The sequence below is a fragment of the Xiphias gladius genome, chromosome 20, assembly GCF_016859285.1.
Source record: "Xiphias gladius isolate SHS-SW01 ecotype Sanya breed wild chromosome 20, ASM1685928v1, whole genome shotgun sequence".
Lineage (NCBI taxonomy): Eukaryota > Metazoa > Chordata > Actinopteri > Istiophoriformes > Xiphiidae > Xiphias > Xiphias gladius.
The window spans coordinates 16878762-16896927 of record NC_053419.1 but is presented as its reverse complement, the minus strand read 5'-3'; the positions used below and the strand labels follow the sequence as shown (position 1 = coordinate 16896927).

At 40.1% G+C, this 18166-nt stretch overlaps 1 protein-coding gene across 3 annotated transcripts in view; it reads left to right on the top strand.

Annotated features, from left to right (window-relative positions):
* The first annotated feature begins 4155 nt into the window (after positions 1-4155).
* The window catches only part of ccbe1 (collagen and calcium binding EGF domains 1), a 34852-nt gene continuing 20841 nt past the window's right edge, over positions 4156-18166 (top strand). For 2 of the 3 annotated variants that reach the window (XM_040158184.1, XM_040158185.1), the window contains exons 1-2: positions 4156-4550; positions 4665-4745. In XM_040158184.1, the coding sequence (XP_040014118.1) occupies positions 4447-4550; positions 4665-4745 (185 nt within the window). In that variant the 5' untranslated portion in view covers positions 4156-4446. The remainder of the gene's footprint in view (positions 4551-4664; positions 4746-18166) is intronic. The other variant, XM_040158183.1, reaches the window with a different exon arrangement.

Genomic DNA, 18166 nt, shown 5'->3' with positions numbered 1-18166 from the left:
ATTCTCGCTGCCATCCCATGTGCGAGAGAGCATTTAGAGGATAAAATGACTATATTTGTGTATAGTCCACTGCTGGAACCCGGCGTTATGAAGCATCCATTAGGCATTAAAAGGTTAATGTCCATGTTAGCAACCTGAAAGGCACTCAGTTGGCTCTCATATTCTCATAGGACGGTGTACTCGAACTTGTTTCTTTTCTGATTTTCTCTTACCGAACAACCTCACCGAGTCTGTTTGGTTCAGTACAACCCCTAAAAACATCACATCCTAGACCGGCAGTCTAGTTGTGCTCCACCTTTTCTCAACTCCTTCCATTTCAACTCCAGCCATTTCAGGCTCTTACAGGAATCTTAAGGACAGCTCCCTAATAAAGAAGAACAACCAGGTCCCATCACAGACAGTTTTAGTCTTTATTGGCTTTTGTTTGTTCCCATATAAACCTCTGCCAACTGTGTCCTTTTCTCCTTGGGTCACTTATCTTTCGTCTAATTTAATTTCGGGTCCATTTGTTCTCTTAATGGTGCAGATTCCTTCCCCATCAACTCAGTAAAGATGGGAGAAGAGTCTCACTTGATGTGGCACTGTTAAGTGAAAAAAAAAAGGTCCACCTGCGCTCTAACCTTTTCCTCTACTTCAGGAAACATCCAGCTCAGATCAACAACCCTGATGCTGATTTGGTTAAACAGTGGGAACAGGAAATAGAGAGTGAGACCCCTCAATGTCGTAGCTCAACCTGTCATTCAGTTTGGAGTGTGGCAGCCAGACACACAAAGAGAGAATTCTGATTAAAGCAAGGATGCCAACAGTCCCAGTAAACTAGGTTTAACTACTGTTATATATAACATTGGTAAAAGCTACTGATAGTTATATAAAAGGAAACTAAGACCACATGAAAAAAAAAACATTTATTTCAAAAGGGGAAATAAGGTACATCAACAGAGTAAAGGGAAAACAGGCTTCCTTTGAGCTCTGTGTTGTTTTCTGGAAATTGATGACATAGCAAAAGAGTCACAGATAATTATTTCATATCTCTAAGGCAGAGGATGTTGTGATTGTGGTCATTAGCCCTGCAGCTTTGATACAGTATCAGCCTGCAACATTAATTGGCTACTTGTGCTGTTGCAGGCATGATCATTCTCTGTCTCTGGGGCTGCTGAGGCATCAGAACAGGTGGAACATAAATGGCACAGCGTGTGCACCTCAGAGTCGTGACGCACCCTGGTATTTCTAAGAGCTGTCATCCATTTTGTGGGCAATGATGACGATAGTGGCAAGAGGGGGGAGGGGGGCGAGATCTCTCGGTTGAAAGGGGCCATCAAGTGGTCGGGAATCGAACTGCACCCTAAGTCAGTTGCTTAGCCACAGAGGCTCAGTGGAAACGAAGCGAGCAGACCAGTGAATCGCTGCTTTCCCCTTGAACTGAAAGGTTCATGCTTGAGCAGGCCCTTTGAAGAAGACTCAAGGTGTCATTTTCAGCTAAATGATTCTGGAAGAGGCACGATTCCCAGTCTTAAATTAAAAAAAAAAAGAAAAAAAAAATGTTATTGTACCAGGATACATTGTATTACGTTTCTCCTGAATAGACATTCTGAATAATGTCATATTCCGAATAAGGTTCGATCACGCCTGAATGTCCTCACAGATTGAAAAGCTATCATATTGGCTTTAAGTGACACCACAGTCCCCTTGTTTCTCCGGCATCTCCTATACAGGCTCCTCGGTGGCTCCACTATCCAAACCCCCTGTAATGCCAGACTGCATTCCTGAGAAACGGAAGAACTCTGGGGTCCTGCAGGTGCCAGTGAAGAGCGTTTGTACTCAGGTCAGGCCGGGTTGGTAGAGGCCATCGAGGTCGAGGTCGTTGAGAACGAAAGTCGGCGGCACGTTAGTGTAGGGTTTCTCATTAACTCCATCAGCTCACTTGACCCAAAGAATGAGCAAGTTAGTGAGGTGTGTTTGGGTTAACAGAGCATGAAAGCTACAGCTTGCTTGATGCTTATCATTGCAACGTACAGGCTTGTTTGTAAAACACTGAAAGGGAATCAAATTGAGATTTTTTTGTATTCACAATAAAGATCTGTTGGAATGAATGCACTTATTTTACCAGACAGCAGTGAGATACGGTTGTTGATTAGCAGTCTTCTAATTCGTAAGTTGGCTACACAATCAGTCATGGTTGAACATGATATAGTGAAGCACATGCTGGGCCACTGGCCTCCAGGCTATAAATATATCAAGTTTGCCCTACAAGCCTGTAGTTGATGTTTCTTAACTAGATGCTCACTTAATTCCCAAACTCTGCTTTTCTGCTCAGCGTTGTTTGTGATGATTTAGCTGATATTTTGCACCGCAAGTCCCCGGCGTTTTGACACAGTTAATAAAGACTGTAATCTGCTTTGTTTATGCAGACAGCCTTCCCTTAAAAAGCTGCCATCTTCTCCCTGAGGGATACGAAGGCAGCTTGATGCAGCTGATTACACTGCAGTTACAGTGTAATCAGCCGCATCAAATGTGGCAGAAGACTTAAGGCAGTGGTCTGAGTTGTGTATATGTAAGTAAATGCTGCACTAACTTATTCTCCTTGTTGACATTATGCTGACTACTAAACATTTTCTGATGTTTGTTTTGTTGGGATGAAAACCTGCATGTCCTGCATGTTTCTTTATGCCGCGTGATCGGACATCACAAACTGAACATATCACCATCAGTTAAGTCACGCATTTAAAACTATTTCGAAATATTTTGTGATGCTTGTGTATATGAAAAGCGAGTTACATTTTCATTATTTCACTTTGTAAATCTAACTTCAGTTCTTAATGGGGTACTCTAGTGATTTGGTGGTTTACTTCCATAAAGTTTGCTGGACTGGTGAGACGTCGGCTTTTAAAAAAGGAGTGGTCAAAATTGAAACAGTAGTGGCCAAGGTAACCTGACTTTAATTCCTTTGGGTCTAGCCCAAAAATAAATATAAGATACTACACTTCCCATGATGCAACTCAGTAGCATCTTTAATTAGATATTTATTTTTTCAAACTTCGGAAAGCTTCCTCCAAAGACGCAGAAGAAATTAAATAACTTTTTTCACAGGCAGAGCAGCACAAACGGAATTTCATCTGTAAAATCTGTGGAGGGCCCTTTAATATTTTAGGAAATCTCATTAAATCAATGTATGAATAATGAATGCTTAAAACTTCAAATAGAGGCAGAATAAATGAATTACATGAAAAGTATTTGTGGTCATATTGCTGATGCATTTTAGTGTGGGGATTTTATGAGCATCCACTGGAAGTGTCAGATTTCTATTTAAGTGAAACACAGACACACTTAATCATTTTTTTTTCTAATTGATGATGAACTCACAGTCACAGTCTTTGCAATACGCCAGTAGAGTCGTTGTAACCCAGATTTGTACTGTACTTGTGGCATCAAGTTTCTGATGAGGCACCATTTATGAAGATAAAGAAGCTGTAATTAATGCTTTATTAATGATCAATAAATAATTTTATTAATACTTTTATAGATGAGCTATAGCCATTAATAAGGACTTCTGACTTGCCAGATAGTGGAATATCCTCCTCCACCATGACTTTGCTTGTCTTTTTGGGCGCTTTAATTTATTAGGGAGACCCCTCCAATGGACTGTTTGACAGCTTAGCTAGTTAGCAAGTAATCTGCAATTCTAAATGTTAAAAAAATGATTGGTTCTCGCAATAACCCATCATTGTAAATGTTAACCAGCTGTTTAAAAAATGGATTCTGGTCCAGATGTTCTCTAGCCTTTTCAGAAAGTCCATTGGTGGGGTCTCCCTAACAAATTAAAGGGCTAAAAAGAAAAGTAAAGTTTCATGTTGGAGTAGTTTTTTTCCCAACCTGGCAACCCATGAGTTGTTCTTTTTTATGAAACCCTTTATGAAATCAGACAACGGTACTGTAATTCGTTTTTTTTTTTTTTTTATATTCACTAACTGTCGGGTAGTTGTCATTACATTGACAGCCGCGCGGTGGTGGCAAAGGTGCGGGCTACTCATCCTGACGCACATGGCGCGTCCTGCCACAACGTGCGTGTGTAAAAGCGGTTGCGCTCGTGTGGTCCATTTACACGGCTTCGCCGAAGAGAACCGGTAAACCAGAAGAAATGCTGCAGTATGTAATGTCACGTTAAATGTCATGATGTCCCTCGTAAAAGACTTTTTTTTCTTTTTTTTTTAAGGAGTTTTAAAAAGTTTCCTTCCGGCTCTCCCGGTTTTCCTTCAACCTGCCAAAACTACACCGACGCACCACAGGAATTACAAGCAGTTCATTCATCAGCTGCTAAGGAGCCCCCGGGCGAGTAGGAGGGTCTGTCGGTCTGCCGCACCACTTTACGCACCGAGGCTGGGGCAGTAGGGGAGGTTATCACCGCGGGTGTGGATTACGGAGAAGCACCCAGGTGACTGGACCGATGAGATGATACTACAACGCAACAGGAGCCCTCTTCTGCTCACCGTCACCTGCATGTACTTCTCAGGAGGTCTGCTGTGGTCCTACCAGGAGGAGGATGCCAGTGACGGGTAGGTTTGCTGACATGGCAGCACCCTATAAGACGAGGACTTCTTGCATTAGATAAAAGGAAGTGCTCACTTTGCTTCAAAATGTTTTGTTTTTTTTTCCTTTTTCTTTCACAGTGACGAGTGCTCTGAAAGTAACATTTCCACCACAAAGTACCCCTGCGTGAAGTCCACCGGGGAAGTCGCGACGTGTTACAGGTAGTGTGATTCACACAGTTGGATGCTGTGGTCGGAGCGGGAGGATCGCCACAGTGTGGGGAATTATCAGGCTGCGGGCCACGAGCCTGCGTTCTTTCCCCGTGAGCTCCAGATTATGTAAAACGGGACTCGTCATTTATCAATCCAGAGCAATAATGCTGTCCACGTGGTGCTTGTTGAAAAGTTAGTGAGATGGAAAAATGTAAAACAAAAAAAACCCCAACTTTGCTTGACACTGGGAACAGTTCTTCCTTTTAAAGCACTGAAAGATGAATGTAAGTGAAAATCACATAATATCTTATTGCCTAAACCTTTCCCAGCCTTTGTTTTTTTTTTTTTTTTACCATGCATGTGATGTATTTATTTCCGTTGAATCAGCTGCTGGTCAGATGTTGGTACGAGCTGTAGAAGCGTGCTTCCTCGCACGGGCACCGCAAAACATCACGAACTTTCATAAGTTAGTTGTATCTGATGTGTTGACACAAAAGGGATTTCTGGAGACAAGAGCGGCCAGTGGGGATCTTTCCTCTAAGTCATCCTTTGTGAAGTGAAGGGGATCATAGCAATCTGAATATCCGCAAGCCCTCCAGATTGGCCTCTGCTCTGCTCCGACACCAGCTTTGATTGTGACAGTTCACAGACACAGTGGACTCAGCGTTGCCCCTCAGCAGAACTCCTGACAGCGGCTGCGGATTAAGTTGTTAGAACCTAATCTGTTTTCATTGCAGTGGGCCAGCTCACAGGCATAATAAAAGGGACTCGTTTTGTCACCAAAAAAAAAAAAAAAAGAAACCCAGAGAAAACTCAAATATCCACTCATTTTGATGAAAGCTACGTGATTTACGCATCAGAGGTGTGTGAAAAAAACAGAACAGATTTGGTATCCAGCAACAAAGTTTAACAAATGTCTACAGTCTTTTTGATGGAAGTAAGTAGGTCTACCAGAAAGTTGAATCGCTTCATTAAAACGAGAGCTGCAGATGTGCTACTCCAACACCCCACACATCTCCTTAGGGTGTTCTGTTAATATGTACCCTTGGGAAATATTTAATTTCTGTCCCTGACAGCTGTTAAATGCCGAATCACCCCTTTTGGGGGATGCATTGCTCTTTTTTCCAGGAACACTTTGATTCGGGCTGATGAGATGTGCTGTTGCTTTGGAAACAAGATCACGCGATTTATTCAGGAAACTCATTTCAAACATTTTGTGAATGATCCTGATTTACAGCAAATCTATTTCTGTATGTGCTTTGCTGGGAAAGAGGCATCGAGCACTAAAGAAATGCCAGATTGTTGAATATTTGCTGTCAGAAGTCGTCCAAATGTTGACATTGTAAGGTTTCATCTCTGCATCACTGGACAAAACCGCTGGTTATGGTTCAAGCACACAGTGACATCCCGTTTGATCTTCAAGTCTTACGCACACTCTTAACGTAACTATGTTGTTTTATGGCTATTGGCTGCGGGTAACAGTTGTTTCCCACAATGTTTATTTAAAGGAGAAAAACGGTTTCAGCCAAGGGCCGAGATAATGTGTCCTGGGTGCATTTCAGTTCACCTGCACAGCGTGAGCTGATGACTGCCCATCGGGAGGTTAGTAGAGAAGGTTTATTGTAGTGCCAAAAATTCAGATTGATGATTTGAATTTGATAAGATGAAAATGGCATTTGCATTCTGCAGTTGTTTTTTTTTTTTCCAAAATGCAGTCACATGCCGGTGCAGTTATGCCTTGGCATGACTGAGATGTAGTTCAAAGGGAAACAAGTGGGATTTAAGTTGGCACGGCTCAGTTGCTAAAGGAAAATACAGGCTTATGGCATTCATTAGGCACTCTGTAGAGTATCAGTGTGCCTGCACATCTCAGAACATTTTGCTGCTGTAACTTTTTTTTTTAACACAAGTCATAAAAACTATTTATGTAAAACTTGTTGCCTGTACAGACAGGTATGCTCAGGAATTTGATGCTCAGTTTTATTTTTGGACAGGTGTTAGATAGACATCAGTTTGCACACCCCTTGAGCTTACAATGCACATGGTGTGAGCAGTTCCTTTCGCGGGCTGAATACAGGGGTCGGGGTCATGGTTATCTTTTAGCTGTTCAGTCTGATTCTGACTGAACAGCTAAATTAATGCAATCATCATCCCCGGAGCTTGTTCTTGAAAACATTTCTATGCTTATTTGGTAAATTCGGTGAATTTGATAATGCAATTTTTACCAGCTAGCAAAAGAAATTAAATACTGTATACCACAAATGCATTACAAATCTAATAATTATATATACGAATATGAAGACAAAACAATGATCTTGTTTTGCTTTTTAAAGAACTTGTCTTTCATTTTGGGAAATGCACTTATTCGCTTTCTTGTGAAGTTAGATGAAAAGATCTATGGCACTCTTACATCTGTACACTAGGAGCAGTTGCCAGGAAACCACCGGAGACTTCAGAAAGTCACTGCTCTCAGCCAAGAAAAAGTCCGGTACATAACCTCCCACTTTTTACACTTCAGTTTTTGTACTGATTAAAAAAACAAGATATAAAGTGTTAATTACTGATCTTCAGAGGTGCTGGCAGGTGGATTTTTTCACCCTTTGGACAGAGCAATGCTAGCTGTTTCCCCCTGTTTCCACTCTCTATAGTAAACCAAGCTAACGGGCTGCTGGTTGTAGCTTTATATTTGACAAATGTGAAGATGTGAGAGTGTCAATCTAAGTCTTGACAAGATGGCAGATAAGCGTATTTCCCAAAATGTCAAACTGGTCCTTCAAATAAGGCGTTTCAGAGGCACCGAAATTCAAACCTTCCCTGGGACCAGTGGGAGAAGAGGGGACCTGGTGATGGGATTTTGAAACAGGCCCCCAATGTGCATGGCATGCCCCTGTGTGAGCAGTTTAACACTCATCCTTGGAGCATTTATCATATTGTGAAACAGCACCAGAGGAGACACCAGAGTCCCAGAGAGCATATGTCACAGTACAAGAGAAGTACCAGGGCCTCAGCTGACTCCGACCATATCTGTCTCACTGTCAGTGCAGACACATTCCTCTCTCACTGTCTCTCTGGGTTGTTTTATGCAGAGAATGTCATATTTGGTTTATACTTTATCTGTGTTAAAGGCCTAGTGTGTCAGGATACAACATTTTCAGGCGTCACAGTATATTCTTATGTTTGTAATTTTTACAGGCTGTAGAGTTAAATATGCTTGGCTGTTAAATTTTAAAGGCTGCGCCCTGGCTGGCCATTCTAACTATGTTTTTGGTCCTTATAGTGTATTTTTTTTCCAAACCACAGTTGCTGCTGTCAAAAACCTTAATCCATCACTTTCTTTGTCCAAGAGAATTTTCTTTCTTTCTTGTGTCACAAAGCAGGATTACTGAATTAGCTGGAGGAGTATAACCCAGAAGAGCCTTTTATTTTTGAGGCCATGTTGCAGATTTGAAGGGCTTCCAGGTTTTACTCAGCAGTTATCCAGCTAACTTCGTAATCCTACTTTGTGAGACAGGCCCCCCCCCGGGGGAAATATACCTGACAGCAGCTGTTAGCAAACAGCAAATCTTTGAGCTTTCATGCTCTACTTTAGGCCAAGTCAATACATCAGTGGGCAATAGAGAGTGGCAGAGGAGACATTTATGAAAATATCTAGTGTTATGCACTATAGGTGGATCGTTTTAGCGTTTTTATGCTGTTCGATAAATGAAATTTCACATAGTTTACTCAGACTGTAGACGTGTTTTCTGCTCCTGAGATTAAGTATCATATGACATCTCAGCAAATCCAAGATGGGAGCCAGATCCAACGTGTTAAACCTCATCGGATCGAGACACATTAATAGTCTATGTTCATAAGTGTTCTTAGGTGACAACAGGGTACATCAAACAGTGATTACACAGGTTTGAATTATTGTGTACACGATGTCGACCTTTCCTACCCTGTAAAGGAAATGCTTCCCTGGGAGAGAAGCAGAACACACGCAGAGCGAGTCTTTCCACTTTACAGCTGTAACAGTTACACATAATTGATGTGTGGCATGTGTAATTGTTGCTTAGGTAGTTTTCCAAATAATTCCGGTGGTACGAAGCATTTTGTTGTTTTCCTCACCCCCTTTCTCTCCTGCTCCCTCCTCTTCAACTCTGGAACTCCAGAAAAAATTCTGGTTTACGCAGTAAGGAAACTGAGGATAACATTCCTTCTGCCCCCCTGTGAGACGTGATCGCCATGATACTTCACACACACTTGGCTGATGCAAACAGCATCGTCTGTGTCCTGTAAATGTCCCCATCACCTCATTCCAATGAAATGCACTGGAATTTTTTCTAGGTTCTTTTGTTTCTCTCTCGTTTTTACTTTCTCCTCTCATGCATTGTTTTGTAGTCAAGCAAGAGAGCCAGAAATTTGTCAATAGGAATTTGATTGGTTTTCCATTGACGGTAAAACCAGTAATTGAATCAAGTTGCAACTCCCAGTTAGATTCAAACGCAGTGGGGATACTGCTCAGTTCCAGTGAAATGATCACTTAAGTCTGATTGTTCTACTTGGCCACGAGGCCTGAGCACTCTCTTGTTTTCCTCAGTTTTCAAATCTGTTTTTCACATAATAGTCTTCTGTATCTTGGAATGATCCTCTCAGCTGAATTTATGCCCCTTCTCCCACTTCAAAAAGCTTTCAACACTAGAAATACACTTGAGGCTTTTTTGCTGCCATATTGTCATCCCTCCAGTGATCGTTGCTCCATGAAGGATGTATTCTGGCGTATCATATGGAGTTCAGCAGGCCTCATTTAGTTATGTTGTGTCCTTTTGGGCTACTATGTTTCTGATACAACTATAAATGCTTTGGACTGAAAAAATAGCATGAGTCCAGATTTATGGACAACATATGAGTAGCATCTTTCAGGAGAATTCCTTGGTGGAAAAATGCGTAATTCGGGAAAGCCTCCGTGTCTTGATATTACTACGTTAATGCCAGCTGACCCGTGGGCACACAACCACTACTTTAAAATAGATCTTTAACAGGTTGGAGTCCTTTAAAGAGATGGCAAACTTAAAATTCCCAACAATTTTAAATACCCGCTCATACTTAGGTTCTAGGTGAAATTACACATACATTGGTACGGTATAATTTAGTCATTAAATGCACAGTGATTATTCCAGGATAATGAAAACCCTGGAAAACTAATGACTGCACATGAATGAGATGAAAAATATTAGGCAGTTTAAAAGTGATTAATGTGATTAATTTTTTTTTATTACTTACAAACCCACTTATCAGGCACCTGACGTAAAGACAGAAATGCATCATGATTAAGTAAATAATTTGTCTGAGGAAGGAACATGGAACGAGTCCAAGCTGTTTCTCAACAGCCCTTTGAGCGAAACAGAGTTCAACGGAATTAACCTGAGTAGTTTCAGGATGAGATAACGCTGCTGAGAATCATGCCAATCAAAAATACCTGTAATGATTTACAATACCTGGCACTCCCAGCATTGTCATACTGTATACTGCAGAGTAAAAACAGAAATAGTAGGGGTGAAAGCTGCTGGTCTCCATTACATTACACAAGAAACTCTGTTATTAAAATGCAATAGACCTTTGTTTTTACAAACTGCTCAAAAAATGTGCTCAATAACTGACACAACCATAAGACTGCAGTCGGCTATATCCCGTAATTCATCGTAACCCAAATGTCCTGTCAAGCAAAAGTCATCAACATCTGTTTTCTATCAATATTCAGGAAGAGGATATAAAGCCTGTTAACTGAAGTAGACTGCTGTATTCTTGTACTGTGGTTTCAAGGAGTTAACATGAACATTTGGTGTTGCTCTCTAATGAAAGCTCCCACACAGTTGAGAGTTTAGAAGATCTAAAGGCACAGAGGGGAGGTTGGCCGCTGTGTTCAGCTAATGATCCTAGTCTGTTTGATTTGAAGCCTGACGGGGATCAAGTGAAGATGTCCAGCGATATACTAATGCTAACTTGTTTATTATTTTTTATTCTTTTTCTTTTTTTTTTCTTTCTTTTTGGCACATTTATTGGCAGGACAACAGCATTTGTCAGTGCTTTACCTTCCAAAAAAAAATAAAAAAATCTGTTTTAAGATCTGCCAACACTATGGTCAAGGTTTGGTTCTCTTTCCAGCACATTATCTTCTCAGTAGGTCAGACAAAAATTTCAGATCTTTTCATCCCATGGACTCTGAATTTAGCCCCGTTTATTAACAGGCCATATGAAAGCCCTATAACTGGAGCCCCTAAGGTCCATATATGCACCAAGTTTAATGTCATCTGGAGCTTTTCCACTTGAAAGTGAACAGGCTGTTTCAAGTGCATTTTTTTTATGAGCAGCTTCTCTGCCATTGAGCATCTCTGATTGGCAGGAATAACTCTCCTCCGTGCGTTTGACTGAAGAAGAGGGCAAGATGCTTTCACTCCCTGTTGCACATAGACATTGCCGTGTTCACTGGTGTCTCAATCAGAGGCTTTTCTTTTGGGATGTTTGGCCTCAATTTGCCTCCTCCTACAGTCACATCAGCACAAGACAGAACCATTATAACGATCGGGTTATTTGGCGCATTGCCCCATTGTTTGGTTAATTTTGCTCGTCCACAATTTTGATTAATGATCTGCCTGTCTGCTCATGTGCATGTCCCACTTTAGTAAATAGCCTTCACAGGTGGGAATAGCTGCACCTGCATGTGCAGTTCGGGACTTATAGACCACAATGTAAATATATAATTACCTAAAAAATGTTCCTGTCATGCAGAGAGGAAGAGAGTTACTCAAGGGGAAAGTATTATTTTTGTACATCAACTTTATTTATGATTGTTACCTGTTTTTTTGCAAATGCTTGTCACTTTTTTGCTGTTTTCCTGTCCAGGAGAAATATTATTTCGGTTGATGCTACTAATTCATAGCACATACGCCCCTGACCCGGCCATTGTTGTTTGTCATTTTAATGGTGCCGCACTTTGCACCATATTTTTGAATAATATTGTTAGAGAAGTCGAGCCAGTTGGCTCTGGGTAATTTCTGCGGGTCCTGTCATTAATATATTAGTGTGCTGTTGGAAGTTCTCACAGTCACTGTTGAACTGTGGCGTGAGTGGGAGGTGGAGGCAGGTTTTTCAGGTTTGATTTACATTCATCATTCGTCTTCGCTCCTGTAGGCGGTGACATTTTACAAAGCAATTCAATAGCATACAGTATCTTTATTATTTTATTTTAGTTGATATGTGAAGTAGCTTATAGTAGTTTATTCACAGTCTTGTCAGCAATTCAGCTGATATGCCCTATTAGGTAATGATTCCCTGTCCTTTTCCTTAAAAGCACCGAGGACGACACGCCGGAGTGTAAGTTATCATGGTGAGAGCAGGGGAGGACATGTTAGTGTTGAGGAGCATTCCTTAGTGACGGATGAAGAGCGCAAGCAACAGCAAACATCCTCTCTCTCTCTCTCTCTGTCTTTTCTTATTTCTTTGGTGCATTGCACTCCATATGTCAGAAATATATATTAACAGGTGTTCATACGTTTGGTGTTGAATTTACTGTCTTTTTTTTTTTTCAACAAATCAACAAACATTGCCTCTTCTCACTTATAAATAACAAATAAAAGGCTTTTTTTTCTCTTTTTTTCACTCATCAATTTTTCTTTCTCTGAATAATTACAAACATATTTCTTTTTTTGGATTCTAATCAGACTTCAGACTCGGTTTCATTGAACAGAGTATAATTTGATTTGGTTCCTTACAAATGCACTTTGCCATCTGTTTCAACTTGAAAGAAAACGGTAACGCAAAACATGCCTTTACCGGAAAGACCATGACTTTCAGAGTTCAAATATGTTATAATGTGTCCGAAAGCCTGGAGTTGTTTCGTGTGAATAGTTTGACAACTGTTGCTTGAATGATTTTGACCTATTGCCCAGAGTATACAGAATTCAACACTATACAGTAGTTATCAAAAGGTAGGTTTAAAGTACAGAACCAGCTCAATATCAAAATAGAAATTAGGACTGAATGTAAAAAGAAAATATATAGTGTAGTTTCAAATCAGAGTAATTTCATATGCCATAAGTACATGTATGTTAAAATAGGAACAGGTTTGTGTTAACTGATAAATAAGCACTCAAACATTTTAATATTCAACACACATTCTGACTTTCAATATCAGTTTTAAACAGATGTTAAACTGTAGTACATCCTACCTGAAATGAATTGCAATGTTGATTTGGTGCCTGGTGAACTTTGAGACCTTGTGGGGTCTGTTTCACATTCAGATTAATATTTTCAGTTCAGAGGCATTTTTCCTTCTCTAAACCATCTATTATTTTAGTTTTTTGTGATATTTTTGATTTCTTAAAAGTCCACTCTTGTTTGTCTTGGCTGATGCTCATTCACCCATCTGTTTCTTTCTATGGAGATCAGTAGTGTGGTCACACTTTGGTTGTTTTGCATTGGTTAAGAGATGTGTTGATATGTAAACTACAGGCTGTGGTTTTTCTACTCTGTAAAAACAACTGTGCTGTCATTGTATAAGCCATGTTATTAAATTGTAGCCATTAAATTGTTATCATTAATAACAATAATAATAATAATTGCACTTTGCACAAAAACCAGTATTTGTACATCCATTACTGTCAAACAGGAACTTCTTGACAAGTTAATCAGGTAATTGAGAGCAACTGGTTTTGTGTTTCAACTCAATTCATCAATTCAAATCATCGCCAGGCCACTTGAAGCCTAAATTTATTCTCCCATTAGTGATAAGAATAAGCTGCTAATTTATTAGTGCTGAAGGACAGCAGCTAACCAAAGGAAATGTTTGGCTGCACCAGTGAACCCACAGCCGAATACCAGTCTTTTTAAATTGTAAACAGCTGCAGCAGTCAGTGTTAATAACACATTTTGGACAAGGGGCTTCATGTTTGTTGGTTTTTGGCAGCACAGATGTTGCCCCTTCCATTGAGCTTGAATGCTGCTGAATTTCAATATCTGTGAGTCAGTTGTAATTCAGTTTAACGATATCCACCACTTCCACCACCATCAGTGTGTTTGTCCACCTGTCAAGACCATATTATACCACAGTTGAAGAGCTACATCATGCCAGTCTGCTTAAATTACTAATTTGTCTTCCTCCTTGCCCTCTTCCCTCTATCCAGGAGGGCCAATTATGGTTTATTTGTGAGGAACTGTGAACATTAATAAGAGTTATTTTAAATTATACTCTTGAGTTAGCCAATGCTTGCTAATTTTTATGTACAGTCTCTGGACAGAATAACCAATTTCACTACATGCAAGTATTAAAATAACATGAAAACCACAAAGCCTCAATGGGGTAACATATGTCACATACCACACATCTCAGTAAGCTTACACACTGCATGTCAACAGATATTATACAGTAACTACCTCACATCTAGGCATAAGAGTCTCAAGCCATGACACAACTTCAGTACAAGGCTTATATGAGATATCCTGCATTTAATGTATATCTGGTCACCTGGCAAAATGAACAACTAACAAAAGATGGGTCATATGGATTAAAAAGCAAACCAGAGCAGAACAGCAAGAGGCTGTGAGGCTGTGCGGTTCTTGTGTTTTAGCATAGCTAGCATTTGCTTATTAGCACTAAAAACAAAGTACAGCTGAGGCTGATGGGAATGTTTCTAGTTTTGCACGTATTTGGTCATAAACCAAAGAGTTACAAAAAAGAAAATTTGACCTGATGATAGCACGAGAGGAAAAGTCAGGGGATCACCAAAGTTATTACGAGTCTTCCTTAGGGGAAGTCTATCCAGTGGCTGTTGAGATATTTCAGTGTTGGACGGACCGACTTTTCCTTTCCTAGAGCCATATCACAAGCATGGCTAAAAACAGAGGACGTAGGAACTGGAAACCAGGACCTACTTACTAGTCAAACACACGACAAAAACTGATCATGACCATAGATACCAAAGTTATACTCGCCCAGTCTTCTGAACACAAAGAGGTGCCAATCACGTCTCGTGGCTTTATAACACTTCATTGAATTCTCCCCAGTGTGATTGCTGATAAGAAATTTCTGTTCTGCAGAAAATGAACTGTATTGATTTCTCTCACATGCCAGCTTGAGAGCCCATTGTCATGTAGCTTGAACGGACTGTAGATTTATTGAGAGCTCCCTTTCAATTTAGAGCACGTTTTTCATTGTAGTTTATATATTTCTTGCTACATCGACAGGAGACGTTAGTGAAACGGTAGACCAACTCTGACAACTGCACGGTCCTAGCCTAGAACATCTGCTTATTACATCAAAACCTTTTTGAATAATGTTGCAGTCAACCGTACATTTCTTCCTCGGGATGAGAGATACTCCTTTTTAAAGGCAAATAGTCTGTCATAGTCTATTGTTGATTTTAGTTCACTTTTCAGGAGGCCAGTAGTTTAGGGACCAGTTTTCTTTAAATGGATTTTTACATCCGAATTTTCTGCAACATTTCCATTGTGAGGCTGTTCATATTGTAGGGTTTATTTTTTTAGCAGACTTTGTCGCACTGTTAATGCAATGAGCTGTTAAATTCTGAATAAAAACATAGGAATTATATTACGAATAATCCCTTCAAGATTCTTTTAGCATTTCCCTAAAGTGTGAGTTGCACGCTTTCAAAGTAACCTCAGTGTTGGAAGGGGTTTGGTAATATCTGGCTTGTGTCCAGTAGAGTGGTTTGAGTTAGAAACACATGGAAGGGCTGATGACGGTTTACGGTAACAGGCCACAGACAGCAGTGCTCTGAATAATTTCCTGAGGTGTCAGTATCAGAAACATCACACATACCTCTGCACTTGCCCTCAGCTTTTGAAAGGAAAGTTTATATAAACGAAAATTTGAGTTTCTTAACTCAAAATGTGACACAACAGCAGATAGATTTCATTATGGATTACTTCACATCCTAGAGCATGTGGTCAGAGTCAAATCCGATTTGTTTGAGGCAGGTACACCAGTGAGGGAAAGTAACATATAGAGGCAGAGGCTCAAACTGCTTTGCTTATAGCCGACTAGTAGTATTTTGGCTCCAGCTATCTGCCGGAGTTGAAGAACTGATGTGCCTCGTTCCATTGGGTCTCATTGAAAGCTGACAGTACTGAGAGAGGTCCTTTTTCAAGTGTGAAAAAAAAAAGTAGCCATTGTTCAGTTGCCACGTACTACAACAATCATTAATTTCCTGCTGTATATGGCTTCGTATTGGTCAGACAGACAGGAATACATGTTTTCCATTTTTGATTTGGGCTGTTACTCTGTGGGCTCACTGTTGTGAACCTCATACCCAAGCCATGCTGGTCCATGCAGTAACTGTGTAAGTCTTTTTGAGCAGGAAAACACAGAGTCATGAATATTCCCGGAGCGGGCATAGAGTTGTTTCGAATGAATGGTTCTACATTTTGGGAAATACACTTATTTTCTTCATTGCTGAGACTTAAATGAGAAGATCATTCTCGTGGATGTAGTTGGTTAGCCTAGCTTAGCACAAAGACTGGTAACAGGGGGAAACAGCTACCTGTTTCCTCCTTTTTCCAGTGTTTATGTTAAGCTAAGCTAACCAGCTGCTGGCTGTAAATTCAGATTTGAACAGACATGACAGTGGTATCAATCTTCTTAATAAACTTACTGTAAGAAAGTGAAGAAGTGTATTTCATCAAAATATGAAGTATCCTTTAATAGACTACAGTAACCATGATGACAGACTTTTGCATAACTAGCAACAACAGTTCCCTTTAAATTTTTGTCTGTATAGTCTACACAGCATATTTTCTTACTTTTTTCACATTTACCAGGCCGTCCTGTTACCGTTGTGTCACAGGAGAGAAAATGAAAACAAAAGGGCAAGAATTAAAAGCTGAGTTTTGAATTAGTGGCGTTAAATTGAGCGATGCATTGCTCAGTTTTTAAACCAGACTGCTTGTTTGTTTAAAATGGGGGGCCTCACCAAAGGGGTTTGTACCAAAGCTGAGTGACTCTTACAGGCAGTGAACTCAGAGTTCAAACAGTCATTAACCAATAGGTTATGTTAATGTACCATGTTAGTCATCAAATGGGGTGCCATAATTTCTCTGGGTGGACGTAGTATATATGCACTCACCCTGGATACAGACAGAAACAGCATTGCATAGAGCAGATCATTTTAAATGGAAGAAACAGCCACTGAATTGTTTTGATTGTGAAGTCTTGTGCCCCAATCTGGCCTTTTTTTCTTTGTCAAATACCATGCCTCTGTAATTTTTCCTCCCAGTTGCTCTGTTTGTTGCTTATTATACTATATTTCTGTCCATTCAGCAGCATTTACTTTTTTTTTTAACACTACCCCCCTGGATGTTCAGGAAGTCAGCAGAGTTTGGCTATGCAATAAGTACAAGATCGGTGACAGGGTTATCGTGTGGTCAGTACTCCCTTTAAGCTCCATTAAGTTGTTTTGCGTATTAATATTCAGTCAGATGACTACCTGAAATGTGAAAGTGGTTGCGTGCAGTTAAGAACTCACAGTTGCAGCTCTAATGAGCCTTTTAACGTCATTGAGCTCACAGTTTTTGGTTTTATAGATTCCAATGGGTTGATAATATTTCTATGTGGAAATATGTTATTGTTTTCTAACATGTTACCCGAAACTGTTTGATAAGGTGATAATATGTCAGGGCTGTGTGCCGCCTAGCGCCTTGTCTCGGAGTTCTTCTGTGTCTTGAAAATATAAAAGCTTGAAAATATCTGAGCAAATCCTCGAATAGCAACAGGTGGAGAAACTCAAAGTTGCACATTGGCTAGGTTATAAGGTATATCGTTATAGGTATGGAATAATATGCTCTGAAATAGATGCTTTTGCACATTTATCAGTCCTCATTCAAATAATCTATCTGGTGCCATCTTAGTACAACACCAGATACCATTAAACATCTAACTTTTGATTTGTGTAGTAGAGGGACTGTGCCAGTAACAACTAGCCTGCTCCATCCTTCCCTTATAAATTTCAGTGTGTGTGTGCATGAAGCTCTTGAACAGCTGAGTTGTTGTTGGAACATGCAATCTATGTAATGTCCCTCTCCAACAGACAGATATCAGCTTGTGGAAAAGCATATTTCTCTAACATCATTTACCTTTTACGAAATCTCCAAACAGTCATCTTTCATTACACTATAATTAGTCACGATAAAGGGGATGTAATATAGCATAGGTGAAGTAACAGCAACACATTTGAGGGAGGAATGTTAGTGCATTATTTAGTATTTTTAACAGAATAAATGAAATTTCCAAGAGTGTTTTGTTTTTTCAGTCTGGAGATTTGGAAAACACAAAAGTATCCAGGCATTCTGAAAACACGTTCTGTGTGTTTTGCCTTTTTACATGTTCCTATAAACCTTTCCGCTCCTCAGGGGGTTGTTTCTTTGGATACAGCACTGGC